At 40.6% G+C, this 27,237-nt stretch overlaps 1 protein-coding gene across 2 annotated transcripts; it reads right to left on the bottom strand.

Moving 5' to 3' along the window:
- Window positions 1–1,884: 1,884 nt before the first annotated feature.
- On the bottom strand, window positions 1,885–26,972 carry LOC137874036 (3'-5' exoribonuclease HELZ2-like). Of its 2 annotated transcripts, none has more exons than XM_068712659.1 (20): window positions 26,116–26,972; window positions 21,183–22,761; window positions 15,621–15,804; window positions 14,805–14,912; window positions 13,301–13,815; window positions 12,569–13,207; window positions 11,145–11,940; window positions 10,938–11,013; window positions 7,302–10,683; window positions 7,070–7,155; window positions 6,790–6,912; window positions 6,552–6,707; window positions 6,325–6,469; window positions 6,103–6,234; window positions 4,926–5,118; window positions 4,044–4,190; window positions 3,628–3,837; window positions 2,896–3,052; window positions 2,502–2,669; window positions 1,885–2,423 (listed from the first exon to the last, which is right to left on the bottom strand). In XM_068712659.1, the coding sequence occupies exons 2-20, from the start codon at window positions 22,535–22,537 to the stop codon at window positions 2,311–2,313; spliced, it is 8,685 nt and encodes a 2,894-aa protein (XP_068568760.1). In that variant the 5' UTR covers window positions 22,538–22,761; window positions 26,116–26,972; the 3' UTR covers window positions 1,885–2,310. The 2 variants fall into 2 exon arrangements, with proteins under 2 accessions (XP_068568760.1, XP_068568759.1); XM_068712658.1 differs by having other exon boundaries at window positions 6,790–6,915; window positions 26,116–26,971.
- Between the last annotated feature and the right edge of the window lie 265 nt (window positions 26,973–27,237).

Below are 27,237 nucleotides of genomic sequence, written 5' to 3'. Positions count from 1 at the left end.
ACAAAGTGTTCATTTGAAAAAAACCTAGGTTTCCTATAGTTAGGACAAATTGTAAGAATTTAAGTTTATTTTAGTTGCGATTAGTGAACATTTAAAATGAGCATGGTTATTTAATGCAAGTTTACAACAAACAATCAGTTCATAAGTGTGTTTCATTAATCTGAAACAGAGTAAATTGAGATTTAGAAGTCAGGTTCAGTTCCGTAAAAGAAACCTCACATTCATTGGTTCATCGTTTTATTTCAACAACATGCTGCTGAATCAGAAGCCCACTGCTTAGACAAAAACGCTGGGTTGTGGAGCATTTAGACATTCCCAGACATGTGCAAGGCCTCCTATAGAATAGTCACATCATTGGTAATCATCTGTATCACCTGCCACCTGCGGCTTTACATGATATTATGGCACCATCTTGTGGTTAAATTATAATACACCAATCCAGCCAAGAGAACAAACCAAAATTCCAATTCCAACAAATTGTGTAAAAACTAAATAGGCTCACATAAATTGAATCTAACATATACTTTAAGGAATCCTCTCAAGTATAGTTCTTTTATTATTGAACAAATTTAATGTAATGGATCGAATAACTATTGCTCAGTTTACTTAGTGTTAGTGCACATAAAACCTCCAAGTTTCATATATGATATGATGTTGTGTTCATTAGATCTTAAAGGAACTAAACTTTATAAGCTTGTCTTAAAGCCTCGGATTCATTAAAGACATGCAAACATTGTGGTGATCCAAACTGGACTGTCCAGTGCATCAACAGGGACGGGTCAAAGCTGTGATGTGTTTAGCATAAGTGTGGAGATAGATTTACATGGAAGATCTACATTATTCCCATCATACACACGACCTCCACACTCATGAAACAACCGGTATTTTAATGAATTCCTGACTTTGCTGTTCATTCTGTCACAGGGACTAGTGCTCGTTAGCAGGACTACACATGCAGGAATCACAGCACACTATTTAGCACAGAAAGAAGTGACTGGAGAGACCATAAAATACACAAAACAAAAAATGCTATACTCAAATTCATATTAAAGTGGTAATCCAGCGATTTATTATTGCACTTTCATGTCGTTGGGGAAACTGTGAGAGGCAGATTAAAAAAAAGAGATCCAAATTGGTGCTGCACAGGCCGAGATATCTTCACCTTTATTCCCAGTATAATGGGTCAAGCTACAAAACACTGGATCCTACACCTCCCATAATGCAACTTGACAGTGTCCCTAAAGCATTGATATAGTCTAAAATGCATGTAGAAAGCAGGGTAAGAAAGCAGCTGCATTTGTGTCTGTGGTAATGTTTTCTATGAGGCCCATTTCTATAATGCATAATAAACATACTTGTAATGAGTTATAATCTGCTTTTAGCACTGCATAATTATAGTTATTATATAATATATAAGCATTACTATTCGTAATGGCTTAAACCAAACAAATGATAAAGCATAACGACTTATAAGGTCAAGGTATTTATAATGCCTTATAGACATGGCTGTTACCATGTGTAACAGCCATGTGTTACCATGTATGCAAATGTACACTTGTGGGCCTTGTACAGTCCACTCAGTCAAACATTTTGGGAGCCTCACAGATGACCTGATATCTGGAGGAAGATTCTGAAATAATGACATAAATTTATCTGAAAATGTTTACTCTGAATAGTGGACATGCATCTCATTTTGTAAATGTGTGACATTGTGCCTCTCTGTCCCTCCCTCGTCGGATTCTTGTTTTTGTAAAGGTTTGTACCTTAATCTGCTCAATAAATCCCTAAAACGTCCCCTGTGTGCTTTAGGCTCACAGGGGACTGCACTCACCAACGTTCTGGCCAAAAACCAGCCTTCATCCAAACAATCACACATCGTACATGTTATATTCAATGACAATGTTTTATTAAGATTTCTGTAGCCAAAACTAATCCCCGAACATAGGAGATTTTATGGTATCAAATGTAGGTCAAACGTTTCTTAAACAACTTTTCTTAAATGCAAACATAAAAAAATAGACTATTCAGTCTTTGAACCTGGACATTTAGACTTTAAATGAGCACAGTACAGTTGATCTAGAAGTTGTACGATTTCCTATTTATATTAAATAGCAAGGAAAATCAGAGCACATCAAATACAATATCAAAAACCTCAAATATACTGTAAAACTGTAAAAAGAGTACATAAAAAGTTACAACTTTATAGACTTAACCTAAAATACAAACATGTTGAATGAAGTCGTGCTGTTCTGTTCTTCTGGTCTGCTATTTACAGAAATCCAGTCTCTTATAAAGGATGGATGAGTTCAGCTATGTGGCATAACACACTGAAATCTTGTCTGCAGCTGTCACTGCATTGTGAAGCCTGTAGTGGTTCAAGAGCTTCCCCCAAGTTCTACTGCAGCTCAGCAACTCTTGGTTCCCTTTGAGAGGACAGAGACATCTGAGTTACGAGGCTACGTAGGAGCTTTGAGCTTTAAGCATAGAAATAAGTATCTTACCGATGATGCACAGTCCCTCCTTGGCTCTGGTGATGCCCACGTTGATCTGGTTAGGATCGCCCACAAAGCCCAGATGTTTGGACAGCCAACCACCGTCTGGTTCTTTCTCAATGTCTTCGCTTGGCAGAGAGCACACTGTGGATAAGATGACGTAGCGCCATTCGCTTCCTAGAAGACGAAATGTTGCATGTCACATGATGAGCCATCGTTAAAGCAGTGTGTCATAAAATATGACACACTGCTGTAAACAGCACATCAGGACAGGACGTAGTGGTACCACTGGGACAACCTCAAACATACTGGTTACAAGCAATTCTTCAGAATGAGCAGTTTTACTCTGTAATATGTTTTCATTGTAGTGTAGCTACTCTACTCTCAGTAAAGCATCTGTCACCTTGGCTTTTAGTGATTGTGGTCACGGTGATTTGATCCATTTCCTTCTCCTTGAGCTCATGTTTGATTTCTGACACTTGGGCATTATAGGGTGTCAGAATCACAATGCTTTGTTGGTCGATGTTGGCATTCTTCACCAGCTGTTTAGCAATGTCTACCTGCAAAAGAACCAAAGCAAAAACCAGTGATTGAAAGCATTAATAAATCGTGTCACTAGCCGGTTTTCCAAAAACAAATCTGCTTATCTGTGGATGTATCAGGACTGTAATAGGGCCGTCCAATCACTTCATTAAGCCTGAATGTAATGATTGGACGGCCTACCTGCCTGTCTACCTTCTTGCACTCTGTTTGTACACTCATTGCATGTCACCGGAGTCTTTCACAAGCTGCTAGCTTGTTAGCTGTGAGTAATAACAATAGCCATGTAAGTTGTTTAAGTTCATAATGACAATTTTGGGGAAGGGGCTTTGGAAGGAAGCCCAATGGGATCAGTGTTGCTGACTTTTTTTTGCCAGCAAAGTTTGGATTTAATGCTGCTAGCTAAATTTATTTGAAAAGAGTTGGTAACACTGGGCCGGCTCTTTAGTTTGGATAATTTTTCAAATGTAGCGTACTTTTGCTGGTTTCTCAACATTACCAGCCCTACCTTTAATGACTTTAGTAACTGTTACCCTTATATTTGAATATCACTGTTTAAAATCAACAGGGAAACCAAGGGTGCCCAATATCGTACCACTTTGACTCTCTCTTCCTTGTTTGCTTTAGAGTTCTCGTTGCCCTTGGCTGTGCTGACGACAAGACTGACGGTCTCGCCAATGATGTCCCCAAAAACGAATGGCATTGTCTTGTTATCAACACGCAGGACGCTGCTCGGCTGCTCCACCCCAGTTTTCAGTTTTCCTTCATAATATTCTTCTGACGGGAACTTGCATATCCTCTCATGCTATGAAGGCAGATCATTGATAGTTATTGATTACAATTTAGAATATTTAACTATATAATATAATATAATATAAGAGTTATAACTATAACTATATTCAACTCAGACATATGGTAATACAATATTGCTGCAGTAATTACATATATTCATACTGTTATAATGCACACTGTATACTGTATGTATATATAGTGGATGTTTAATGTTCTCACCATTCTGTACTGGGTGTCGAGCATCACTGCCCTGCTCCTGTGCATTGTATAGTAGCGTTCAAACAGAGACTTGGCCATCCCTAGTCTTCTCACACGCTCATGCTTCACAATGGGTCGTAACTGTTTGTGGTCACCGATCAAAACAACCTTGAAAGTGATATTTTAAAACATTAGAGTCAGTAACTAGTGTGATGATGCAGCAAGGGCCCCACACCCCTTTAATTCGAAGACAGTCCCATGTACAAATAGCCTGGAGCCAGACATGATTACATTAATTACATCAAAAGTCATTCAAACAAAGCATAATTTCAATGAACAGTTACGTTTGAATATCACCACGCCAATCACGACACATCATCAGGTAGAGACATATAGGTGTTTTGCTGCTGTTAGCTAGCTAACGCTCCCTTGGATGTAGTGACACAAAATGGATCGCTTTTGGAAATGAAAAAGTGATGGGAGTGGGAGACAACCCTGCACCAGTCAAAGAGTGTTTGTGAGGAAATATGACCCTGAATACATTCAATTCAGATTCATAATGGCAGGCGGTGATGGTGAGGGTAAGCAGAATATTACTACTTATTATGCTACTTAATAAATATGCTACTTAATTTAGCAATAGTAAGCAGATATTCTGCCAGAATATTTTTTTAACAATCAAGAGGTGGGCCTTAAGTTACATAAGGTTGAGAACCGCTAGTCTACCCTGCATCAGATGGCGACCAGGATCAAAGCACTAGGTATGTTCAGTTTTTGTTTCCGGGCAGTATTTCATAAATCAATACACAAAGAAAGCAACATTCATCGTAAGCATACAGAGGCATTGTTAGAGTGTTAATGGAAAGCACGGGCAAGATACTGATTGTGAAATGGAAAGCACACCTTTTCTGGTTTGTTGCAGACTAATGGAATCAGGGCCTGGGGTTCGGTGGCCATTCCACATTCATCAATGAGGATCTGGCGTGGACTGACTGTGTTAGTCAATATCGGGGTGGACGACTGTGTACATGTGCACAGTATGACGTCATGCCGTTCAAGCTCATGCTTCCTAGCGTCTATGAGAAGATGTTTGTATCTAGGAAGAAAAACAATCCATAGTTAGTCCTGAACATTAAGTTTTAAAATTGCTCGATTACTTGTTTCTTCTCTTTTTTATAGAAGAAAGTCATACACAGAAAGTGAAAATGACAAACAAACACAAGACATAAGGATTGTCTTCATGCAGACGCCAGGCAAAAGTGGAGCAAATCTGTTAATTTTTGCACATATGTGAAACAGATGGAATCTGATGTTTTCCATTCTGATTTGGGCCACTTTCACATGTGGTTGTCCTTTTTGAAATGCAACCTCTGATTGAACAGTCATATCGGAATTCTTGCGACTTTTACATCCTTCTAGATTGACATCCGTCACAGTTCTGTGCTGGTGGGGGGGATCACTCGGTGAATACAAACATGGGAGACAGTTGCGATGGAGTAGTCAGTGAAGGGATAGCATTTCTATTGTATTGTTAGTATTTGGGTGACTCTTCTGTACAATTTTGGATGAAATCTGGTTCAATCCTGGCTTCTACTCTGAATCCTTACACCGCCGTACAGAAGAAGCAGCCATTGTTCCACAAAAAGCCCTTATAAAAAATAAATAAAAACTGGCTTCGTTGGCCTCCATGCTTACTTCCTACGACAGCGTGCTATGTGTGACGTCTTAGTTATTCTGCGTTCGCACATGACGTTACCAGTTCACCCTGGGATCTGATTTTGGCCAGAAAATTGGCTGAAATAATGTGCAATGAAACAGCCAAACAACAATGTCAGATCTGAGCAATGGAAGTGGGGAAGCTAACCAAATGTTTATTAGCCAAACCAACTAGTTAGTAGTTATTCTTAAAGTCTTCTGTTTTTATAAAACTTGAAAACACGGTTTATTCCAACACAAAGGTAAGATTTTGTAAAAACTAGTAAAAGTAAGTATATATAAGAATTCCCTACTTTACTCACTAATAGGTGACATTTTCATGCAGCTTTAAAGTTTGTTAAACCAGCAGTGCATCTGAACTTACTCTTTCACTTCTTGAGCAGTCAGCTCTTCTCCTTTTTTCTCAAGGGCAAGTTTAATGCGTTGATCAAAATCTTTTATTTTATCCGAACAAGGGTTTTGATCCTGCCGCATGCGGTGATGCAGTGTGATGCTCCTTAAACCATGTAAAATATGACAGCGTTGGTTAATAATTAAAGACATTACTTCAAAAACTGAATGTCATCAACTGGTGTGATTATTATACTTGAGCTCCGGTTTGCCACGTTCTTGGCGGAGTGACCTTCGGGAAAACTGAAGAGCGCTGTCTGGATAAGGGTAATCAAGCATCTCCACGTGTTGGCTGTAGACCCTGAGGGGCCGTAGTCTATCCCCAAACTTCAACAAGTACTCTGTGTTATAACAGTAAATCATGGGTTATAGCAACAGAAATAAATTATGCTGAAATTTAAGCAGAGAAACAAAGTAACTTGCCTGCAACAACATCAACAGACTTGTTGGACGGGCCGCAGTAGAGAATGACTTGCTTCTTGTTCTTATCCTTTGGGTCATCCAATTTCCTCGGGTTAATAGAGTTCAGCTCAAAGAAACAGATGACTATGTAAGCACCTACCACCGTCTTTCCAGTTCCTAAGAGACAAATGGGAACAAATGGAGTTAGCCTTTGCAGAAAATATGAAGCATCAGGGTGAATGTAAGTTCCAGCTCTTACCAGGTGGTCCCTGAATGAGTGTGAAGGTATGATTTAGAGCTTTCTCCACAGCATTACGCTGACTGATGTTAAACTCTGACAGTCCATCTGGTAACTCTCTCCTCATACTGTGCCATCTTGGTTCTACTGCAAAGACAAAATTTCCGTTGCATGTAAAACAAAAAGCAATTGAATTAAACTTAAAACACACTACACAGTAGGAATCTACAACGTGTGTTATGTGTATTTGATCTTATGCAGTAGACAGCTGTAGACAGTGCAACTGGACTAATGGACATACCCTCTCTGGGAATGTGTTTTCCAAGAGCTATAGTCTTGACCAGATGACATGCAGTTGGAATGCTTCTCACAGCATCTTCTTTCCGGCTACAAAAAGAAAAGAAGTGCATGTCAACAGTTTGATCTGAAGCTGAAAAAGAAACGTCTAACAATGTATAACCTCAATGTCAATGCAAAAATTAGAGAGAAAAAGAATGAAAAGTCAAACTTGAGTGAACTACACTTGTACCTACATGTCAGGCAGGAGCTTTGGGATTATTTCCACTGTGAAACAAGTGTCTCTCTGAAAGACACAATCAGGAATGTTCTCCATCGGCAGGTGATTGACATAGAACTGCACTGTACTTCCTTCATTTGGAGGCTTCTTCCGTTCTACTCTTCTTGTGACGCCGTGGGCCACCCATGTAAACTTTCTGGGGTCCACCAGAGCAGAATTATCCAGGGTTGAAGTCAAACCTCTTTTCCGTATGCACAGTAAGCACTTCGACAGGTTACATTCAATGGCCCATTCAGTGATCCATGCCACTGGTAAGAAGAAGCTTCCTGTTAGTGTGCCTTCCTGCTCTTGAATGAAGTTTACCACCAGGTTCTCGATGACTATGCTGTCACTTTCATCCACTGCAGTGGAAGCAGATTCCATCTCACACATCGGATACCAGATCCGTACGTACTCGTCGGGGTCGCTGTAAAAAATCCTTGATGGATCGTCTGCAGATCTGGAGAAGCATGTGATAGGGCTGTGGACATGGTGCACACAAAGCTCAAACTTTGGTTTGATGCGCACCAACTGAACAGCAGGCATGTAATAACCTCTTTTTTTCTCTGTTGTCATTTGGATCTGAAGGGTGTCACCTCTCTGCAATTGGAGCTCGATGACAACCTCATGCTCCTTCTGTTCCTCTTGCTTCTCGATGGTACATGAGTTAGTCTTGGAATGAGGCACCACAGCTGATTGTGGCAGAATATTTAGTTTTTCCAGGCGCTTTGTATTAGCCTCTATTGTGAGAGACTTTGCATGATTCCAGTTTTTTGTGTCAACCGCTTCAACAATGGTCTTCCATACTGTCAGTGGAAGCTCAATGCAGGGACCACAGCCTGGCATTTTCATCTCTTGGTGGATTTGCATGTTGTCAACTGCGTAGATCCGCCTTTTCCATGTGAGAGTGACGCAGTCGTTTGTGTCATCAAAAACTGGTTGGTCGCACAGTTGTAAATCTTTGTACATAATTGTTACACTCTCTGCAAAAACATTCTTGTTGAAAGGAAATGCTACTGCTAAACAGTCTCTCTGGGGACTAACAAAAAAGGCTAGCTTTGAAGCACTTTCTTTTTGCATGCTCACTGCATAATGGATTTGCTCAGCTTTTTGTTCATACGCCTTGACAACTTTAAGATTTTCCTCAAATTGACTGCACAAAATCTCAATCTCCAAGGTAGTGTATTGGACAGCCCTGTTGCATATGATGGAGTGCAAAAGTCTCTGCAAGATGATGTCCATGTACCGCCGTATTGGTGAGGATGCTTGGGTGTAGGATGTTACGTTCAGAGAATAATGCCCGACCTGTGCTTTGCTAGAGTTGGAACAGAGGACTTCAGCTTTACTAAGGCACCTCCTAAACTGATCAATGACTGGCTGGAGCAGAGGGTGGATGTCATCTGCAGCAATCAGGTCCACCATACTGTCTATATCATCTGATCTGGCAGCTGCCTGGATATCTTCCCATACTTCTGTGAGTATGCAGAAGTTTTCACAGTTTGGGGCTTGTTTGTCGTGGTCAACTTTGTGCTGCACATGAAAAGACAGTGATATCAATCCTCCGCATTTCTTCTTGAATTCTTCGATCCTTTCAGGATCTGGTTCTGCTTGACAACGAAGGGGTGTGCAGTTCATGGTTTTGTTTAAACGAATCAAATCCTCGGACGTATGTGTATTGAACAACACACTCAGCTCTTCAATCATCAGATTGGCTTTGCGCTTTCCGGGCAATCTATCATCATCAGTTTGAGAGTATGCCCAATCCCTAAGCCTAATCTTCCTTTGGGCTTTTGCGAAACAATAAGCCACTGTGACACAGTCTTCTACAGAGTCAAATCTAGGTCTGTCTCTATATCGTTCGGTGATCATGCTCTCTGCCTTTTCATAAGACAACTTCTGATTAGACTTGATCCGTGACAGCTGAAATTCAGGCTTTCCGATGATCTCATTTGTTGTCTTTTTTACTTTGAACATTAATGAAATCACCCGGCGAACTTTATCTGGCAGAAGACTGAAGTGTTCAGTGCAGTCTTTGGGGAACATATGCACAGGACTTTCCCCACTGCAGTAATACGTAGCGCCACGTTGTTTTGCAACCTCATCCAATTCACCACTTGGACTCACAAAGCTTGCCACATCTGCAATATGGACTCCCAACTCATACTCATGGTCTCCAATTTCCCTGACACTGATGGCGTCATCCAAGTCTCTTGCAATTTCTGGATCAACAGTGAAAGTAAACCCGTCACTTATGTCCCGTCTGTGTGTCCTGTCTTCATCTCTGGAGGAGAGTACCTCGTCTGATTTACATGTATTGGGTGCAACTTTGAATTCCTCATTCAGGATTTGTAGTCCAGCAGGAAAAGAACTTCCGATTGGAAGAATATCTATGACGTTCCCCAATGGAATATGGCAATGTTCTTTCCAGCCAATCACTTGCACCACAAATACATTGTTTTGTATGAGGTTCTCGTCAAGACGTTCATATGATGTGGGTGTCCACTGTCCATTTATCTGCTCCCATATTGGAAGAAAGTTCCGTCTTTTCTTGCTGATCAGTATGCGTACTTTGGGTGCAGATTTTGTAAGGGGCATCATTGTCCTTTTGACAAACTTGTCGTCCGAATTCTGTTTCGATTTGCTGTGATCCTCATCCTCAAGCAGGCACACAAGTACACGGGCCGATTCAGCTTCCTTAGTGATGCTGACCACTCTTTCTGTTTGTACAAACACTTCGTCCCCACTGAAGACCTTGCCCAGGTTTTCCCTTCCCTTGATGCCGATACGTTTGGTGGGCTTTTGAAATGGTACAACATAACCTCTGGTTGATGTCTCCCTGACCAACCTTCCATGCATAAACACCTGTTTTTCACACAACTCCAAAAGGTGTGTATCAACATCACTGACATTGTATGATGATCTTGACTTGTGGTTGTCCAAGTCTTTCAATTTCAATTTGTCTTCTTCTGAACTATTATCTGTCTTCAGCTGTTCGTATTCATCTTTCAACTCTTGAAGAATTGCATCATTGAGAGTGTTGCTCTCATCCACGCATTCAGACTTTTGAAATCTTGCAGTTTCCATGACATCTTTTTCAAAGAAATCTTGAGTGAAATGCTGCGGTGCAACACTGTTGTTGCTGACGCAGTGGTCTATGTAGCTTTTCCAGACCCCTGAGCATTTCCCAAAGCAACAAAGGGCAGCAGCATCTCCCACCACCACTATGTGGGACTGAGCCCTAGTCATTGCAGTGTTTAACACACGGGCATCATTGAACAGCTCCAGACCAGGCAGGTGAGATGTTTTTAGGCTGTCACGTGTTTGCACAGCTGTCATGATGACTGCCCTGAACTGTTTGCCTGTCAACACATGAAGACAATTTGCATTAGGTAATTAAATTATGTAAAAGATCATATGAATATATATTTTTATTTATTTATCTATTTATTTTTATTTAACCATTATTTAACCAGGCAAGTCCTTAAGAACAAATTCTTATTTAAAATACAAAAAGCCTCTTGAAATAGTCAGACAGGTGTGCTGTTTAGCCATCCTTCATGAGCAGCATAATAGGATAATCATCCAGGAGTTCTTTATGTTAAATTAAAACTACCTTGGACATTTGCAAGATTTTCAACATGGACTTCAGCAAGGCCTCTTCTTGAAAGTGTTGTCCTAATTTGCCGAACCTAATAATAGGAAGACATAATTGAGATAATTGAACCATTACAACTCTGACCACATATAACGTGACAATTCAAATTCATGCAGAAATCTTCACTGTATCATTGATCTAATTTTGATCAAAGTTGTGATTTACCTGAAATCCCTCTGATAGGATGCAGATTGAGCTGTGGTCCTTGGTCCCCCAGGTCTGTGGCCAGTGTTTGAGAATCTCATTTACTTCTTCAACCACTTTGCCAACCTCGTCTTTGTTGTACCAAGACATGGACCCAGTGTCCAAGAGACACTCTCCCCGGACATGGTGAAACTTTAGGGCACGGCCATTTTCAGGAGCCGGAACATCTCCAGTGGCTTTGATAAAATCATTCTTACCAACGTAGAAATGGGTGGACACAAACTCCACAATTTCCTTGGTTGAGCGGTAGTTTTCACTGAAAATTATTCGACTGTTCTGGGCTGCGTCAAAGTTTTGGCCTTGATAGTAGTGGAACAAGCGATTGAGGAGTGTGTGATTTGAACGGTGATGATCATCAACTGAGAAAAGCTTGGGTCCCATTTGCATGTGATCCCCAGCCAAAACAACTCTGGTGTTTGGTCCAGCAAGGCCAAGGGCCATCAAGGCTTCACATTCCAGCATCTGAGAGGCTTCATCAATCAGTATGTGGGTGAAATATCCCTCTGGGAGCTTTAGGTCATGAAAATGTCTCGCCATTGTCGTGGTGGTTATGGCTATTTTGTGTCGATCTAGGGCAGCTTTTGTAGGTGGTAGAAAAAACTGTCCATCTTCCGAAAGCCAACAGTATTTCTGAGTAATCTTATCTGTGGCAGACAAAGCACTTTTACTGTTTGCTTTTATTCGAATTAGCCTCATCTCATCATTTTTCTGGTCGATGAATGGGTGTAAGTGATCTCTGACGTACAGATCTGCAGAACTGAAAGGAAACAAAAAATGTTTAACATTACAGTAGTTTATTGGTGGGCCCACGTTTGACAAAAAGTATTTCTGTATCCGCTGCTTTTACATTTTATTTAAATAAATTCAATACTTTAAAACTCAAATATAGTGCATGGTCTAGCTGCCCACTTAAAATATTATGTTATGTGTAAATCTGTCAATAAGTAAAGTTAAAAGAGGCAGAAATTGTCAATGAAATATGTAAATCTGTAAGTCTAATATTAAGACATAATAAACAGAACAGGCAGAAAAATAATATATATAAAAATAATATAAATTTTGGTTTCTGCACCAAGAGGTTAAAAGATAATTTTGCTCAATTTAGGCAATATCTAGCATTTAAATTATGATGTGCAGTGTACATACAGTGTAATTCATATGAAATAGGATCAAGCTATGTTCTAGTTTTTTTTTAACTTAAAAACGGGCAGAGGGCCGCAGTTGGCCCATGGTCCTTAGTTTGGCCACCCCAGGCTTAGATCAAAGAGCATAGCCTAGATTAATACTTTGAAAGTAGCAAAGTTTAAAAACTACTTGGGGAGCACATGTCCATATGAATCGATCATCAATATTTCATTAATCACATTTTCAATAATGTATATTACCTGTTGGTGTGGGTGCAAATGAGCACTTTGTTGTGAGGCTGCTTACAAAGCTCTCTGGCTGCTGTAGCGAGGGTGAATGTTTTCCCAGTTCCAAACGGTCCATAGATGAGGAGCGGTGCCACACATTTTTGGCCATTGGAATGACCTGTGATGAAGTCAATTGCTGACTGCTGCTTTGCATTCAGCTTCTCATAGTAGATGTTATTCACAGGAACTGTACTGTTTTTAAGATCTGGTAGCACTCTTTTTGTATCAGGAAGGAGGTCTACGGTTTTGTGCATGGCACAGAAGCTGTGGCGATTGAGCTGAAACTGCACCTCCATTTGATAAGATTCATTGCTTTTGAGTGCGAGATCCGAGCAACAGTTTTTAGACAGCTGCAAATACATTTTGTTCTCGCTTGTTTTGTCTTGCCGAATGATGGCTTCGTAGACCTTGGAGTTTGAACCACTTGAAGATAAGGGGGCTATCAGGCCAGACTGGATGCTTCGTTTTAGTGCCAGTCCCTCAGGGGTGTCTGGTGTGAGATTACAAGGAATTGAGACGGCACAGAACAGTTCTCCCAGAGGAGCCCTCGCCATGTCAAACTTTGTACTGTTCAGCGTGTCCATTGTTGTAATTTCTCCACGAACATTTAGTCTAAAGTAAAAAAGAAAAGAAAGCCTTAGAGTCTGTACATATGTGCAAATTCTAAACATCATTAAAGGAAACCGCTAAAGATAAGCATATTACCGTGAAACAATCTGGTCCTCTGCCCGCTCCTCATTGTACAGGAAGTGGTGCATTCTGTCTTTGTAGTTCTCATTATTCAGAGGTGTTTGGCTGTTGTGGCAGGATTTATACTGGAAGCTAATCTGTGGAGGCTTGTACTCCTTTAACAGCTCGTCCTGTTCTTCTGTCCTCGACGTACACGGGATGATAACCCTGTTCCCTCGATGCCAACGCTCGGCACTTTGATGGGTGGCTCTGCGTTCCAAAGTTGGTTGCTCAACATCATCCAGTGACAGCTGGCCAACTCTTACTCTGAGTTTCTTCAACAGCACTGGCCTCATGTCAAAATCTAGCACCAGCCACTGGTCATACAGGCCAGGGTTGATGGATGTGAAGGACACGGTGATGTCGTAGGTCATGTCTTCACTGAGAAAGGGTTCACCTGAGGAGTAGATGCAGGGCACAGAACCGAGGTCACCAAGGGTGAATGAAGCTCCCGGTTCCTGCTTCAGCAGCGCCACATGCACAAGTTGTCTCTGTACACACAGAAAAGTGGCAAATAAGCATACCATAGCATTTCCAGGACATGAATGAAAAAAAGACATTTAACGATGAAGATTGTGTGATCGCTACACTGACACCAAGAAGAGTAAGAGTGGCTAGGCTAATACACAGCAATTCACTTCTTATTTTTGTAAACACATCAGTACTACACATCAATACTCAGTCCAAAAAGTTCTGCCTGCCTGTATTCTCTGTTACCTAGCTGACCCATGTTACGGTCAATCCCCAATGAAAGCGTTTTTGACATCCTTCACTTCGCACGTCTCTGGAACAGATGCGCTCTCATTTTATTAATGTATCAGTCCACACTAAGACAGTGAGAAGTGGTTTTTTTTTTTAATGCTTTAAGTCTATTTTTGTGGCGTTTAGTAATGCGTAATCGGCATAGACGGCTGTTTAAATCACACCCCTCAGCGAGTCCCACAATTCAATTACGTTGTACTTTAGGCGCAGCGCGACCCTGATTGGTCAATACTACACGAACTACGAACGGAAACGCTTCCATTGCCAAAAATCCTGTCGCACTGCCTACAGATTCTGCCTGTGAATGCAGGAGGACCTTTTCCTGCTCATCCTCTTTTTTTCCCCTCTTTCCTAAACCGATCACAACCACAGTGATTGCTCAATAAAACTGAATATTAGAAGGAAACAACACGCAGTTCAATCAGTGTTTCCAGATTGGACACTTTCCCACCTCAGCTCGAAACACAAAGACAAGTGGGGACCAATAAAACCTAAATGTCATTTCAGTTTATTACTCAGATTTTTCCTATTTCAATTATTACTCAGTCATAGCTCTGTGATAAAAAAGAGAGACTATTATTTAAGGTTTGGACTGATTATATATGTTTATATATATTAACAAGAAAAATGCAGTTTTTTATGACTTCTGGCATGCACTTTGGCTTTTGTCACAGAAAATCTAACCAAGCCTTGTCTTCTTACCTCTGAAAAATCTTACCTCTGTTTCAACTTGGAAGTTCCACTGCAGCGTTGTATTGATCTGTTCACACTCCACAGTCAATTCTTTATCACAAGAGATGCTGACATCGTCAACTTGTTCTGATATCTGTTGAAATAGTGAATTAACATACTGGGATTTACGGCGGTGAAGAACTGAAGAGTAAACTGTCAGTTAGTAATGTAAAAAGAGGTCACAAACTTGCTTAATTAATTGTTACGCCTGAATGATATCTAGCTTTTGATATCTGTGGGCCTGAGACAATTTGGGCTTGAGATGTTATTCTTTTTTTTGTGATGATTAGAGATTGAAAGGGAGAATTCTACAGTGTTGCAAGTCTGGAAATCCCTTTATCTATATCTATATTAATCTGTATCTTTATACTGAAGTTTTTCACATAAACCGCATCAATAACTAAACTAAACTATATCAAAGTATCATACGGGGCTCATATATTATGACCTCTGTACTATACCTAGAGATTAGGGTCTCTAGTAGGCTAATATTTACCCACAATGCTTTAGATCCTAATTCAGTCAGGCATCTGTATCTCTACTGTAGTTTATGAAATGACGAAAAATCCCAAAAGCATCAGCGACAGACTGCGTACTGTCTGACCTGTGTACTTTGTTCTCCTGCTCTTGCTATATCCCCATTTTATTTCCGTTTTTATTTGTGATGTGCAAATGTTTTACAGCATTGTCTTGTTTGTGCGTGTCTTTTTTCTCAAGGGGAGCGATAAAGTCTGCTACAACCTTGGGATAAACTTTGCCAAAGATAACCGGAAAAACCCCCAGAGTAGAGCCTCATACTCACGATGTGTACTTCGTTACTGCTGTTTTTGTATTCCTCTAAAAGCCTTTCATTGTAGCACATGAGACCCTGAGCTCCCATGTTGTGTCTGATCTCCTTCTCCTCTGCAGCACGCATCACCCACTCCTGCAGCTCTTCCACAGAATGAGCTCTTGGGCACTTGTTGCCGTATTCGCACGTTTGTGGTCTACGATGAAAGGGCAAAACAATACAATAAGGATCTGTCAATCAAACTACCACTTTGGAATGGTAAAAAAACAGAAAATAAAAAGACATCTTAATGTTTCTCAGAATATTTATACCCATTTAGCTCCCTTCTGTGTAAAAAAAACTTTCAAACAAATCAAACAAAGAAAATGAAAAAAACTATTGTTACATGGATTTCCTTGTCCTTTTCATAACTAAATAAAAAAAAACAGATGTTTAAAAGGTCAATTATTGGTCATTTTGGCTTTAATAACTGAATGAAGCACAAATGTAACAAGCCATATTAAAATAAATTTACAAACAGAGGAAACTGTGAAGATATGTCAGTATTGTCCAGCAGAAGGCAGCACAGACCTGCTGATACTAAATTCAAAGTTCAGTCACCATGAGCAGGTGAGAGAGAGCTCATTCTTTCTGGGATGGACACACATCAATCATTTATTAAAGACAAAAAGCTAAATCATCATCCTTTCCACGTGTTTCTCATTTACTTGTCAAACACATTTAACAATGAGTGTTGTATTTAAATGTTGACATTTGATCTGTGTTCATTTATGCATTTTAAATCTCCCGTACCTCACCACATTACTCTATGAGTTTGGATTTGTTTAGAATTAGCGACTTAAGTGCAGCTGAGACACAACTTTGCTCTTTAAAGAATACGTCTATCGCTGTTTTATGTTTTTCTTATTGTAAACAAATCCCAGGAAAAGACACAAACCAGCAATGAATGTACACAAACAAGTGTTATGAGTGTATCAAAGCCTGATATATCTTCTACCTCTTCAACCGTGTTGTCTGTATGAGTTGATTTTTCCCTGTTGGCGATTGAGGAAGTTTTTCTTCTTATCTAATCCATAGAGCTCCATCAGTGAGCCACGCTGGGTGACATGTTCTTTCATTACCATGAACACACATACTGTAGTGTATTTAGACTAAATCCCACAAATACTCACTAGAGCAGTGTATCCCAAACTTTTATTTTGTTGGGACCCAACAGGTACATTTTGAATGTATAACAATTTAGTTTAATGCATGTGTTAAACATATACACATGTTAAATACTTTATAAATTAGACCAAATTAATACAATTAATTAGAGTTAACAGACTATCTAATTATTTTAATTTCCTCTCATCAGCTAAACAAACAGAATGTGCTCTAGCCTTTCGTATTAGATTCAACATGTGGGAGAAAAATGTAGTTGTGTCTTGAAATATATTTGTGTAAAATCACATCCACAATTTGAAATGTATTCACAGACACAGGCACACGCCTGTGAGCAGAGTCGGATGTCCTCTATCACAGCCTTCACTCAACACCTTACAGGTACTCTATCCCTAACACCTGTTTACGTTAAATATCTAATTTCATGACGGAGCATACACGTCTAAGAGAATTTGGAAAGATTATGAATCCAAAAAATGCTCCAAATTGCCACTCACACCGAGAAATAGCAACTCAACTCCAGTGAGTAATTACGAATCAAACCATCAATTTATTATTTAGAAACAGAATCAACAAACTTACAAATTTACAGTCGACAAATTATGAAATCAACCTACAAGTCAAGAAAGATTGACAAAATCACAGGTCAAAAGTTGACAAAGAATAAACAAACCGTCACTTATAAATCACAAGACTCTGGGACACAGTGTAAAACGAGCCCCAGCAATGGAGAAAAAGCAGACTCACATATACACAAGTATACATAAGTAAATGTAAGTCTGAAGGGACAGCGCCCAAGAAAAAACACCACACTGCACGAAAGCAGAAGAAGCAGAAAAACAGTTTAGCAGTAACTATACGTGTATGTAAACAAAATCTACGCCTCAACGCGTCAGGATCCTGAACTATAAAAGAGATTATAGTATAGTAAGTATGGCATATCAATACAATACACTAAGCACAACAAACCGCTCAATGGCCAAGAGACTTAACAATACCTGAAACTGTTGGCGGACAGAACTATCACTATTACCACTAACTACTGCTGCAGCATAACCGTTTTTTTGTTATTATATTTAACTTTACAATTGTTTTCTTATAAAAAGTACACCGCTTAGTGATCCCGAGTCTTAGTGCTCATTCGCTTATCAGCCGTAAGTGTTAAAGGCGTCTACTAGGCGATCCTAAGGCTTATTACCTCTATTCTGTTTTTATTTTTAACTTTATTGAATTTTCTTATAAAAAACACGCTCACCGACCCCAAGTCTTACCATTGCTTGTAGACCGTGAGACTTATTACATCAACGATTTAGCGCTTCTAGAAGAACAGGCAACCTACAAGAATGCCAAAACACTCACCTATAGGAATTCTTTACGGTACTCTAACCTTAAGGGATTTTTTTAACAGCACTTTCACCAAGTAGGACTTGTAGGACTTTCTCACACACCAGCTATCCAGGCGAGCTGGACAGGGCAGACACACACACACACACACACACTCACACTCAGCACATACACATAGCTCGTGCACGATGTTGCGCTTCACGACAGAAAATCAATCTCTATACGGTTCAAACTTTAAAGAAAGCCCTAAATTGAAGCTTTGAACAATGTGACAGTCCAATCCGAATAAGTACAGACGGAATTAGGAATGAGAACTCATAATAATTAAAATAAGGAGTAAGTAGTAGGGTTCTGAAAACACAGTTACTGAAGAAGGTTCCTATCTTACGGTTCTTTTAGGACATCCAGGGGAACTGACGGCCCTTCCTCCTCACAGACCGAAACCACCAATGCAGAACATTTAGAAACGGTTCTTCTGCTTACCTTTAAGATGAGCTCGAGGCGCGTTCAGTCTGTGAGAGAAGAAAGGTCCCCCCACTCGGGCACGGCCCCCGTGGAGTCTGACGCTGATGGCTTGCCAAATGTTGTGTTTTTTTTCTATGTCTACTATTTATGTCTTTAACTTTATGTTAAACTTAATAATAAAAGGCTGGCTTAATAACTGTTTGCTATCTGATTTGTGGTGAGATACCAAAAGATTCTCACAAAGAGGAAGTTTCTTCAGTTCACGCAGATTTATTTGCATCCCACAGAATACAAGTAAACCGAGTTGTCCGGAATCAACTGACAAACAAATGACATGCTCCTTATTTTATACCCTTGTATCACCTTTTTTATGATCAACCCCCCTCTTCTCACCCACCCACTCCCAATGTCCTTCTGGACAGTCATCTCGTTCATGGTGTCATACGGTCCCCCCTCAGCCCTGGCACATTGGGGGCTTTTTAGACACACATGAGACCATTGCTCTGCTAATACAGCCTTATTCGGATGTAACCCTGGCGTCTGGGCCTAACTTCCTCTACTCTCCTTCTCTAGAAACTTCGTTATGAAGTCATATTGTACATATCTTTATGTTCAGTCAATTCCTTAGAATCTTGTTAGGGTGACATTACTGTCTTTATCTTTACCTTTAACAAACTCTTAGAACCCTGTTAGGGTGAAATCAGTTTTTTTTTTATCTTCTAACGTGTACATCTGTACTCTTATCAATTTGCTGTTACCATATTTACCTTATCATTTCACCTTATCAACTCTTAGTGCATGGGTATGCTTTAAATTAAGTTACCTCAACCTCCCATCCATCCCTGGCTTCGTGCCAGTCGACCCTCTAAGTTTTTATGACTTACTGTGTCAGAGTTTGTAAGGTCAGGCTGACCCAACCGGGTATGCACAAAGGCCAATTTGTTCTCTTTGGACACAGCGATGGCGGCACTGCAGAAGGCATTGACCGGCCATGTTATTAGGAGACTACTTGTCCTCTCCTGGCTATGAATGTGCGACTGTCCATAGGACACATGAACTATTACTAACCCCAAAAGACTATGTTTGCAGGATTACAGATACATGAACGAGGAATATTTGTTTGCAAGATTATAATGATATACAAGCAAAGAATATGAACTTAACTCTTTAAGCATTGACTATAATGTATGATGCAGGGTATTTGTGCTCTTTTGGCCGCCTCAACTTTGTAACTGTATTTTGACACGCAGGTTGAAAAGTTAATTCTGTAAGGCAGCGACTTCACAAGGGTGTACAGGATAACAGGATACTCTGTTAGAGGGCGAAGGACCGGCCAAGGGATCAGGATTAGGGAGTCTAGGTTTCTTTGTACAAAAATATGCGCAACTCAGCTAAATGTAAATATGCACGAACCAAACTCATCAACGGGAGGATTTGCTTGTCAACCGTCTCTTGGGTTCAGACGTATCAAGTGGGAGGGGGGTAAGCATAGTGGCCTTGGAGCCCGGTGAAGATAGAGGGAGGGTGAGGTAAACATACAAGTAAATACAGGTTTTCACAGGGGAAAGACGAGCGCTGGTCATTTTGACCTGTGGCCAGATGCGACATCAGAGGAAGACAATTGGGGAAAAAGACTGTGACTACTCAAATATCCAGATCCAGTATCCTCTGTTTTGACATGTCCGAGGTACACAGTGTACCTTGTCTGGGTAAAAGTTTAGAGTGGAACAGGAAACATGGAAAGGGGGGAGACCAAGACTGGGGGCAGAATGAGGGTATAAAGTGATGTACATTTCTATTGTGAGGTTAGTTGACTCCAGACAGCTCGGTTTACTTGAATACTTTGTGATGCTAATAAACCTGCGTGAACTGAAGAAAATCTAAACTCTCTTGTGTTCTGTGGATGTTCGCTACTGAGTTCCTAATAGTGAGATCCTGTGGTGTCTCACCACGAGTCAGATAGAGAACAGTTACTGAGCCAGCCGTAAGGTCTAAAGTTTTAACATCAGTCATAAAGTCAAAGAAGCTGATCATCATCATCATCGACAACGAAAATCAACCACTACAAACATTATAAGTAGACTACAGTTATCAGAACTTTATGAAAATTCAAGGTGTACTGCAGATATAAATGTTAGATAAAAGACCAGGGAAGATATTCTGCTACTTGGCAATCCTAATTAAATCTCCCGTGACCCACCTGTGGGTCCCGACCCAGTCTTTGAAAATGACTGCACTAGAGCACCAAATGTAGATTAATCCGTCACTGAAAATAGTCCCCAAAAAATGCACCACTCTCTGAGATCTGTTTGTGAAAAAAAAAATCTGTACAGATTTAGAATTATGTTTTCAGTCGGAATGAATGTTAGAGCACAGACAGACAGACTGGGGAAGCTGTGAGAGAATAAAGCAATGTTGGTGTTGGCCTTTTCATGGGATTTGTATCACTAACCTCGTCCTTCAAGCAGGATAAAACAGATATCAGTATGGCATTTTTGGTAAAAACAAATGGGTTAAGTTCTGAGAGATTAAACATTTCCCCCCCATAGAGAGACAAGAATCGACAATGTGGTTGTCAAACATGTAAAACAAGTTGTCTACCTCTCACACAGCCAAAGGTCAGATCGGTGGTTGTGTGGGGGCTGTCGTCCTCTCCACTTGGTGGTGGTGTCCTCAGAGAGTAACTGGGCATGCTCCAAAGAACTGCAATGCTTGTAGAAGCTCTCCGGAGAGGAAAGGACCAGGAGGCAAACTTTGCAGTACATGGTGACCTTCTTCCTGTGCTCCGTCTTCTCCTGCTGGCTCATTTGGAGGAGGCGAGGCCGCACGGAGAGCCCACTGTGCTCCGCATTCCACACGGCCATCTCCACCTCGCTCTGGGCAGACCGGCAGTGGCCAGCCTCGTGCCAGCAGGGCTTGCCTTGCCTGACGTGGCTGCAGTACGTAAACTGACAGTTCTGGTGAAGAGGGCGCACCTGGCTGTAGATGTGCTTTCTGCTGTTCTCTGACAGGTGATGAACTAAGACTGGGTCCCATTTGTGCGCTGCATCTGCTGAGCAAGTGGAATTCCACCTTTTGGTCGTCAGTTTTTGTGGCCGATCATGAAAGCAGTCCTTGCAGAATTCCACGAATTCGCCTGAAAACTGCTGGCATATGCTTTCAGCTGCACTTTCTGGTGTCATCTTAATAATTTCAAACTCAATTATAAGTCTGATTAACTCGTCTTGATCGATGTCTCTGACTCTAACGTAGTTCCATACCACGGCCTCTTCATAGCTCCTGGCATAAGTGCATCTCTGACCGTGTTTAGTACATCCAGAGCCCTCTACGTAGAATTTACACACTTCGTAAAGAACATTCCGACCAAACTGTCCACATGTAGGCCGCTCAGAGACAGGCCTCCACTGACTAGAGGCTTTGTCTTTGGCTAAAAGCAGATTTCTACTGCACTTGTGACTGACTGACTGAACTGAGTATGTTATTTCCTTCACCTTCACAGAACACTGTTTACACACAGCCTTCAAATCCAGAATTGGCAAGATGTTACCCAGTGGTTCCGCGTTATCAGGCAGATCAGCTCCTCCCGCAGACTGAGCCATGACATTACAGAGGAGCATGCGGTCTAACCTGTGGTGCTTTTCAAACGTCCAAACGGCGGCTTCCTCGTCACTTCTGGCGAAGGTGCACCGGTTCTTGTGGGACGTGCATCCAGAGCCCTCCACGAAGTAGTGGCATTTCTCATAATGATTCGGATTCGGAAACGTGGGCCGCCTAGAGACTGGCCTCCATTTGCTGCCACCTTTGGCTCTGCAGAACAAGAGATCACGTGCACACTGGTGGAGGACCGATTTCAACGTATACGTAACTTCTTTCTCCTTGACAGAGCACTGAGTGCATGCAAGTTTGAGGTCATGTGTCGATGAAAGAGTAGCCAGTTTGGATTCACTAGCTGACATTGTGATACTTCAGAATGCTGAAGTCAGCACCTGCATTCAAAACTGCAGATTGTAGTATTTTGGTTGCAGCTAGTCACAATAGACCCAGATTCAGTTACAAGTCTGATTAACCAAGGCACTAATAACGAAGGGACCTCAGAAGGACAGAATGAAGCTGGATCAACTTGTCTGTGCCTTATCTGAAGGCCAGAGTCTGATAAATGTCCAACGTTGCTTCCATGAGTCTGAAAAAGAAAACAGTAGAGAAGAAAGCATGATGACAAATGTGCTCAATATATTTAATTCAGAAACCAAGTGAGCACCAACCAGGAGTACAATGTTGATTTCTTGTTAAAAACTGGGTGATATTCTGTCTCAACGTCTAAGACCTGTTTTCACCGTCTTTTCAACCGGCTAAAATGCAGTTACATCAACGTGTCACAAAACACCAATATGTTACAAAATGTTGATGATTTGTTCAGTTGAAAGTTGAAAGAGAGATGATATTGGTTACTGTGAATGTATTTCTTCAAAGTCATATTACACTGGTCGGTGAAATGTGGTCTACACGAAGGCGTGATTTGAACGCATTTAATGTTTTATATAAAATGTCATAAATATGGAACTATAGACTGTGTGCTGCCCAAAAGAAGCTCCCAGGACGTCATAATGAGAGCAGAGCACATTCTGTCTGTACATTCATGTAAAAATTCACGGAAGAACTTTGGCTCTCGGAGACTCGGTACCGGACTTGCGGAGCAAAGTGAACGAGCTGACCAAATAAAAGTGAGGCTTCATGCTAACCACATATTTTTTAAGTTCTTGAACTGCTGGATTCCAATAATGAAAACCAAAGTAAACAACATTAGCATAATTTTATGCTGCTCACGATACAGCCTATAGGCTGCTAGCTTGTAGCGTTAGCATGTTAGCTTGTAGAGCCACATGAGTGTAGTGTTTTTTTAGGCCATTTCACCTCTTAAATACACGACAGAAAGCGACTGTGGCTGTATACAGTTGGGATGTGGAGGAAGTGAGTAAAACAGTGATGTACAAACAAGAAGAGGGTCAAAACATACAAACAGTGTACAGTATAATACTATATCCCAGTGAGCATTTTCCCGTTGAAAAGACAATTAAAAAACGACTATGGTCACCAGGGAAAAGCGTTCAAATTTGGTTCGAAAGTGGATATTTCTTTTTAAAACGTGTTATTTTTTTTTTTACAGATGTCCACCTTAAATATGGCAGACCATCTGAAACCGGCTTCTGGGTGGTTTTTGACATTTAAGAATGAAAGGGAGATTGTGTTATTGTTTGCACTGTCAACAATCATGCATTTTCTATTTCTTTGCAGTTGTATTTAAAGAACCTTGTTCATGTTATATTTTAATTGTTTCTTAATAAATACAAATGAATTGTTGCCTGTGTCACATGGTCTTCTCTGTCCTTTAAGTGGAAACTGTTGACTATGACTTTAAATTGCTACATATTTTGCTGTGAGCATTTTTAAGTTCACAAGAATTTAAAATAAATACGGTGAAGGTTAAAAGACGTTCAAAAGTGCTCTCAGGGAAGTGTTTTTTTCTATGTCTATGATCAACTTGTTGGACTTTAACTTTATATTACACTTAATACTAAAAGGCTGGCTCGATAACTGTTTGCTATCTGACTCGTGGTGAGATACCACCAGATTCTCACGAAGAGGAACTCAGTAACGAACACCCACAAAACATACGACAGAGATTGAAGTTTCTTCAGTTCACGCAGATTTATTTGCATCACACAGAATACAAGTAAACCGAGTTGTCCGAAATCAACTGACAAAAAAAAGACATGCTCCTTATTTTATAACCCCCTCTTTTCACCCACCCACTCCCAATGTTCTTCTGGACAGTCATCTCGCTCATGGTGTCATACATCTAGGATTAACGGTCCCCCCTCAGCCCTGGTACATGAGATCACTTGAGATATTTCATTTCTCTGCTAATACAGCCTTATTTGGCTGTACCCCTGGTGTCTGGGCCTATACGGTCCTCTTTTCTTCTTAACCAGAAACGTGGCTATGAAGTCATATCGTACTTTGTGCCATTCAACCCTCTAAGTCTCTAAGAGTCTCTAAGGTCTGGCTGACCCAACAGGGAATGCACAAAGGACAATTTGTTCTCTTTGGACCCCACTGCAGAAGTCCGCCATTGAACTGTCATGAGCTCTATGAATGTACGACTGTCCGTAGTATACATGATTTATTACTAACCCCAAAATACTGTGTTTGCAGGATTACAGATACATGAACTAGGAATATTTGTTTGCAAGATTATAATGATAAAGAAGCAAAGAATATGAACTTGACTCTGTAAGCATTGACTATAATGGCACATGTAGAAGTCATTCATATTATTGACAAATCATTTTACACCACTTTGTGTTTGTTTATCTGTTTCGGTTTGCGGAGTCTGGCATAAAAACCTCAATACTCTCAAGGACATTAATGTATTGTCACATATTGTCAAATTAAAATAAAGGATTAAACCGGCAACTGCAGCAGCACCTCTCCCAAAACAGTGGCGACTGTCTGCCGCAGAAAGTCGTGGCAGCTGAGCTCGCAACGGGAAGTGCCTCAGCTAGCTGCCACAGTGTGAGCCAGCTCCCACTGTCAACATGTCAGCGTGGCTTGATCACGGACATCCGAGCGTCTGACTTGACCGCAGTCCTAAACTGAGACGGAGACCTCAGGACAACTTAGAGATATAACGTTAGAGGTTGGTTGCGAGCCAGGTTCTTTGTGTTTTCCCACCCTGGATACACTCTACAATAACAATTAACTCCAACCCGCGACAAGCTGCCGACAGTATAGTTGTGCGAGTGTTGTTTTAGTAATAAAATGGCTTGGTGCTCACCTCCAAACCCGCATCTGTCACTCCGCTTCCTGTCCTCTTTCACCTCCGCTCAGGTGTCCGTTAGTGCGCGCACTTACACACACGTAGCTTCCTCTTTTGTTTCTTGTGCTACGCCACAACGCTTAGTACAACTGTCTCTGGTACAAGTAATGCTTCATATCATCCAACCGACCGAGTGTTATTAAAGCAAAGTATTTTTTTTATTTTTTTATTTCCCACTGTCCGCTAAGGCAATTACGCGAAGCTTGCATTTTGTGTCCACCAGATGGCGCAGTTGCCCATTTTCCTATTGAACCGTAGGTAAAGGAAGCAACACCGGCTCACAGAATGAAGTCAGCGATTCGAACGGCTCGAATTACCAGGGAGTGAGTGAGTTCAAAGTGGGTTTCGAACTGCACTTTTTATTTTTTATTTTTTTATAGTAAAATACATATTTTAAAATTCAACAATCAAGACGTTCATAATTCAACTATTCATCGTTGGCTGATGCAAAATGTAATTCTAAACCCATGTCCGTAACTGTCAGTCAAGTTTACTATTTTGACAATATTGCTACTGGTAGTCGTACTACTCCTACTACTACCACTACTACTACTACTAATAATAGTAATAATAATAACAAATATAGTAATCATACTAGCGTACTGATAATGGTTTGATAACAACAACAACAAAAATAATATTAGTGTTAATAATTACCGTCAATTAGGCTGATCTTCATGAAGATTTTAATATCGCACATGTCCTCCATGTTAATGGAAGCTGTGAGAGCTGATGAAGAGCAGCGGCAGCATCGTCTGGATCACCGATAAGAGGTTCCGAAGTGCAGTCGGCCCCTCCCTGAACCGGAGCACGGGAGCCGCTCCTCTCTCTTCTTTCTCGACAACAACATTTAAGTTTCGTTTCCCATACAATTGTGCAACTATGAGGTAAAATGTGATACGCATGCGCTCTCTGCACACCATTTCCTCTTCCTCATTTTGTGAAGCTACATGCAGTGTGACTTACGAGGCATCCCTTCATGTAAAACCTTCATGATGTTTCTGTACAAGAGTCATCTATTAGGCTGTTGACTATTTTTTTGTTATCTATGTTATCTTATTAAATAAATGATTCTTTAGAGAAAATATAACAATTTATCACAGGGTCAAGATTGCACCTGTTTTCAATACAAATCCACTTGTTTCAGTTTGTTTCATTTTCTTGATATTAGCACAGTCATTTGCGTAACTCTAGCATAATTCTTCAATTCAATTATACTGGAATACTTCAATTAAACTTCAAACTTGGTTTGTATAGAGTACTCTGTAAGCATTGTCTTCATGCCGACTATTTATTTATTCTCTCTCTTCCTCTCCCTGCTTCCAACTCAGTCAGCTGACTGGTGTTGACCCTTTCAGTTAAACCAATCAAATTTCTCCGCAAAACTGTTCTCTCATCATGCTTCCAGTTCAGTGTCAGACTGATGACTGACTTCGGCTTTGCCCTTCACCCCTTCCCCATCACCACCACTGTCTAGACTCCATCAGGAGATATTCCTGTACAGCTCATGGCCTCACTACCTCCTTAAAACAATATTCTTTCCTTTTGTAAACTATGTCAAATAAATAAATTGAATTACTCTTTACGCCTCTGTTTAATTCAGTCTATCCTGTGCTTTTCCTATTAAGACAAGTCAAAATGTCAGCTGTGAAAAGGGCCTAATCATTTTGACTTGTTTCAGTAAATTCTGCTTGTGTAGTTTTGTTTGCTTTTTTCTGCAAAACAGACCATCACTGTTGTGTTCGTTGACTTTTCGACATGTGACAGCATTTTCTAGAC

Source organism: Cebidichthys violaceus, unplaced genomic scaffold (assembly GCF_023349555.1).
Source record: "Cebidichthys violaceus isolate CVI_PGR_0920_01 unplaced genomic scaffold, fCebVio1.0.p SCAF_17, whole genome shotgun sequence".
In the NCBI taxonomy this organism is placed as follows: Eukaryota; Metazoa; Chordata; class Actinopteri; order Perciformes; family Stichaeidae; genus Cebidichthys; species Cebidichthys violaceus.
The sequence above is the reverse complement of the archived record's forward strand: the minus strand, read 5'-3'. Positions and strand labels throughout refer to the sequence as shown.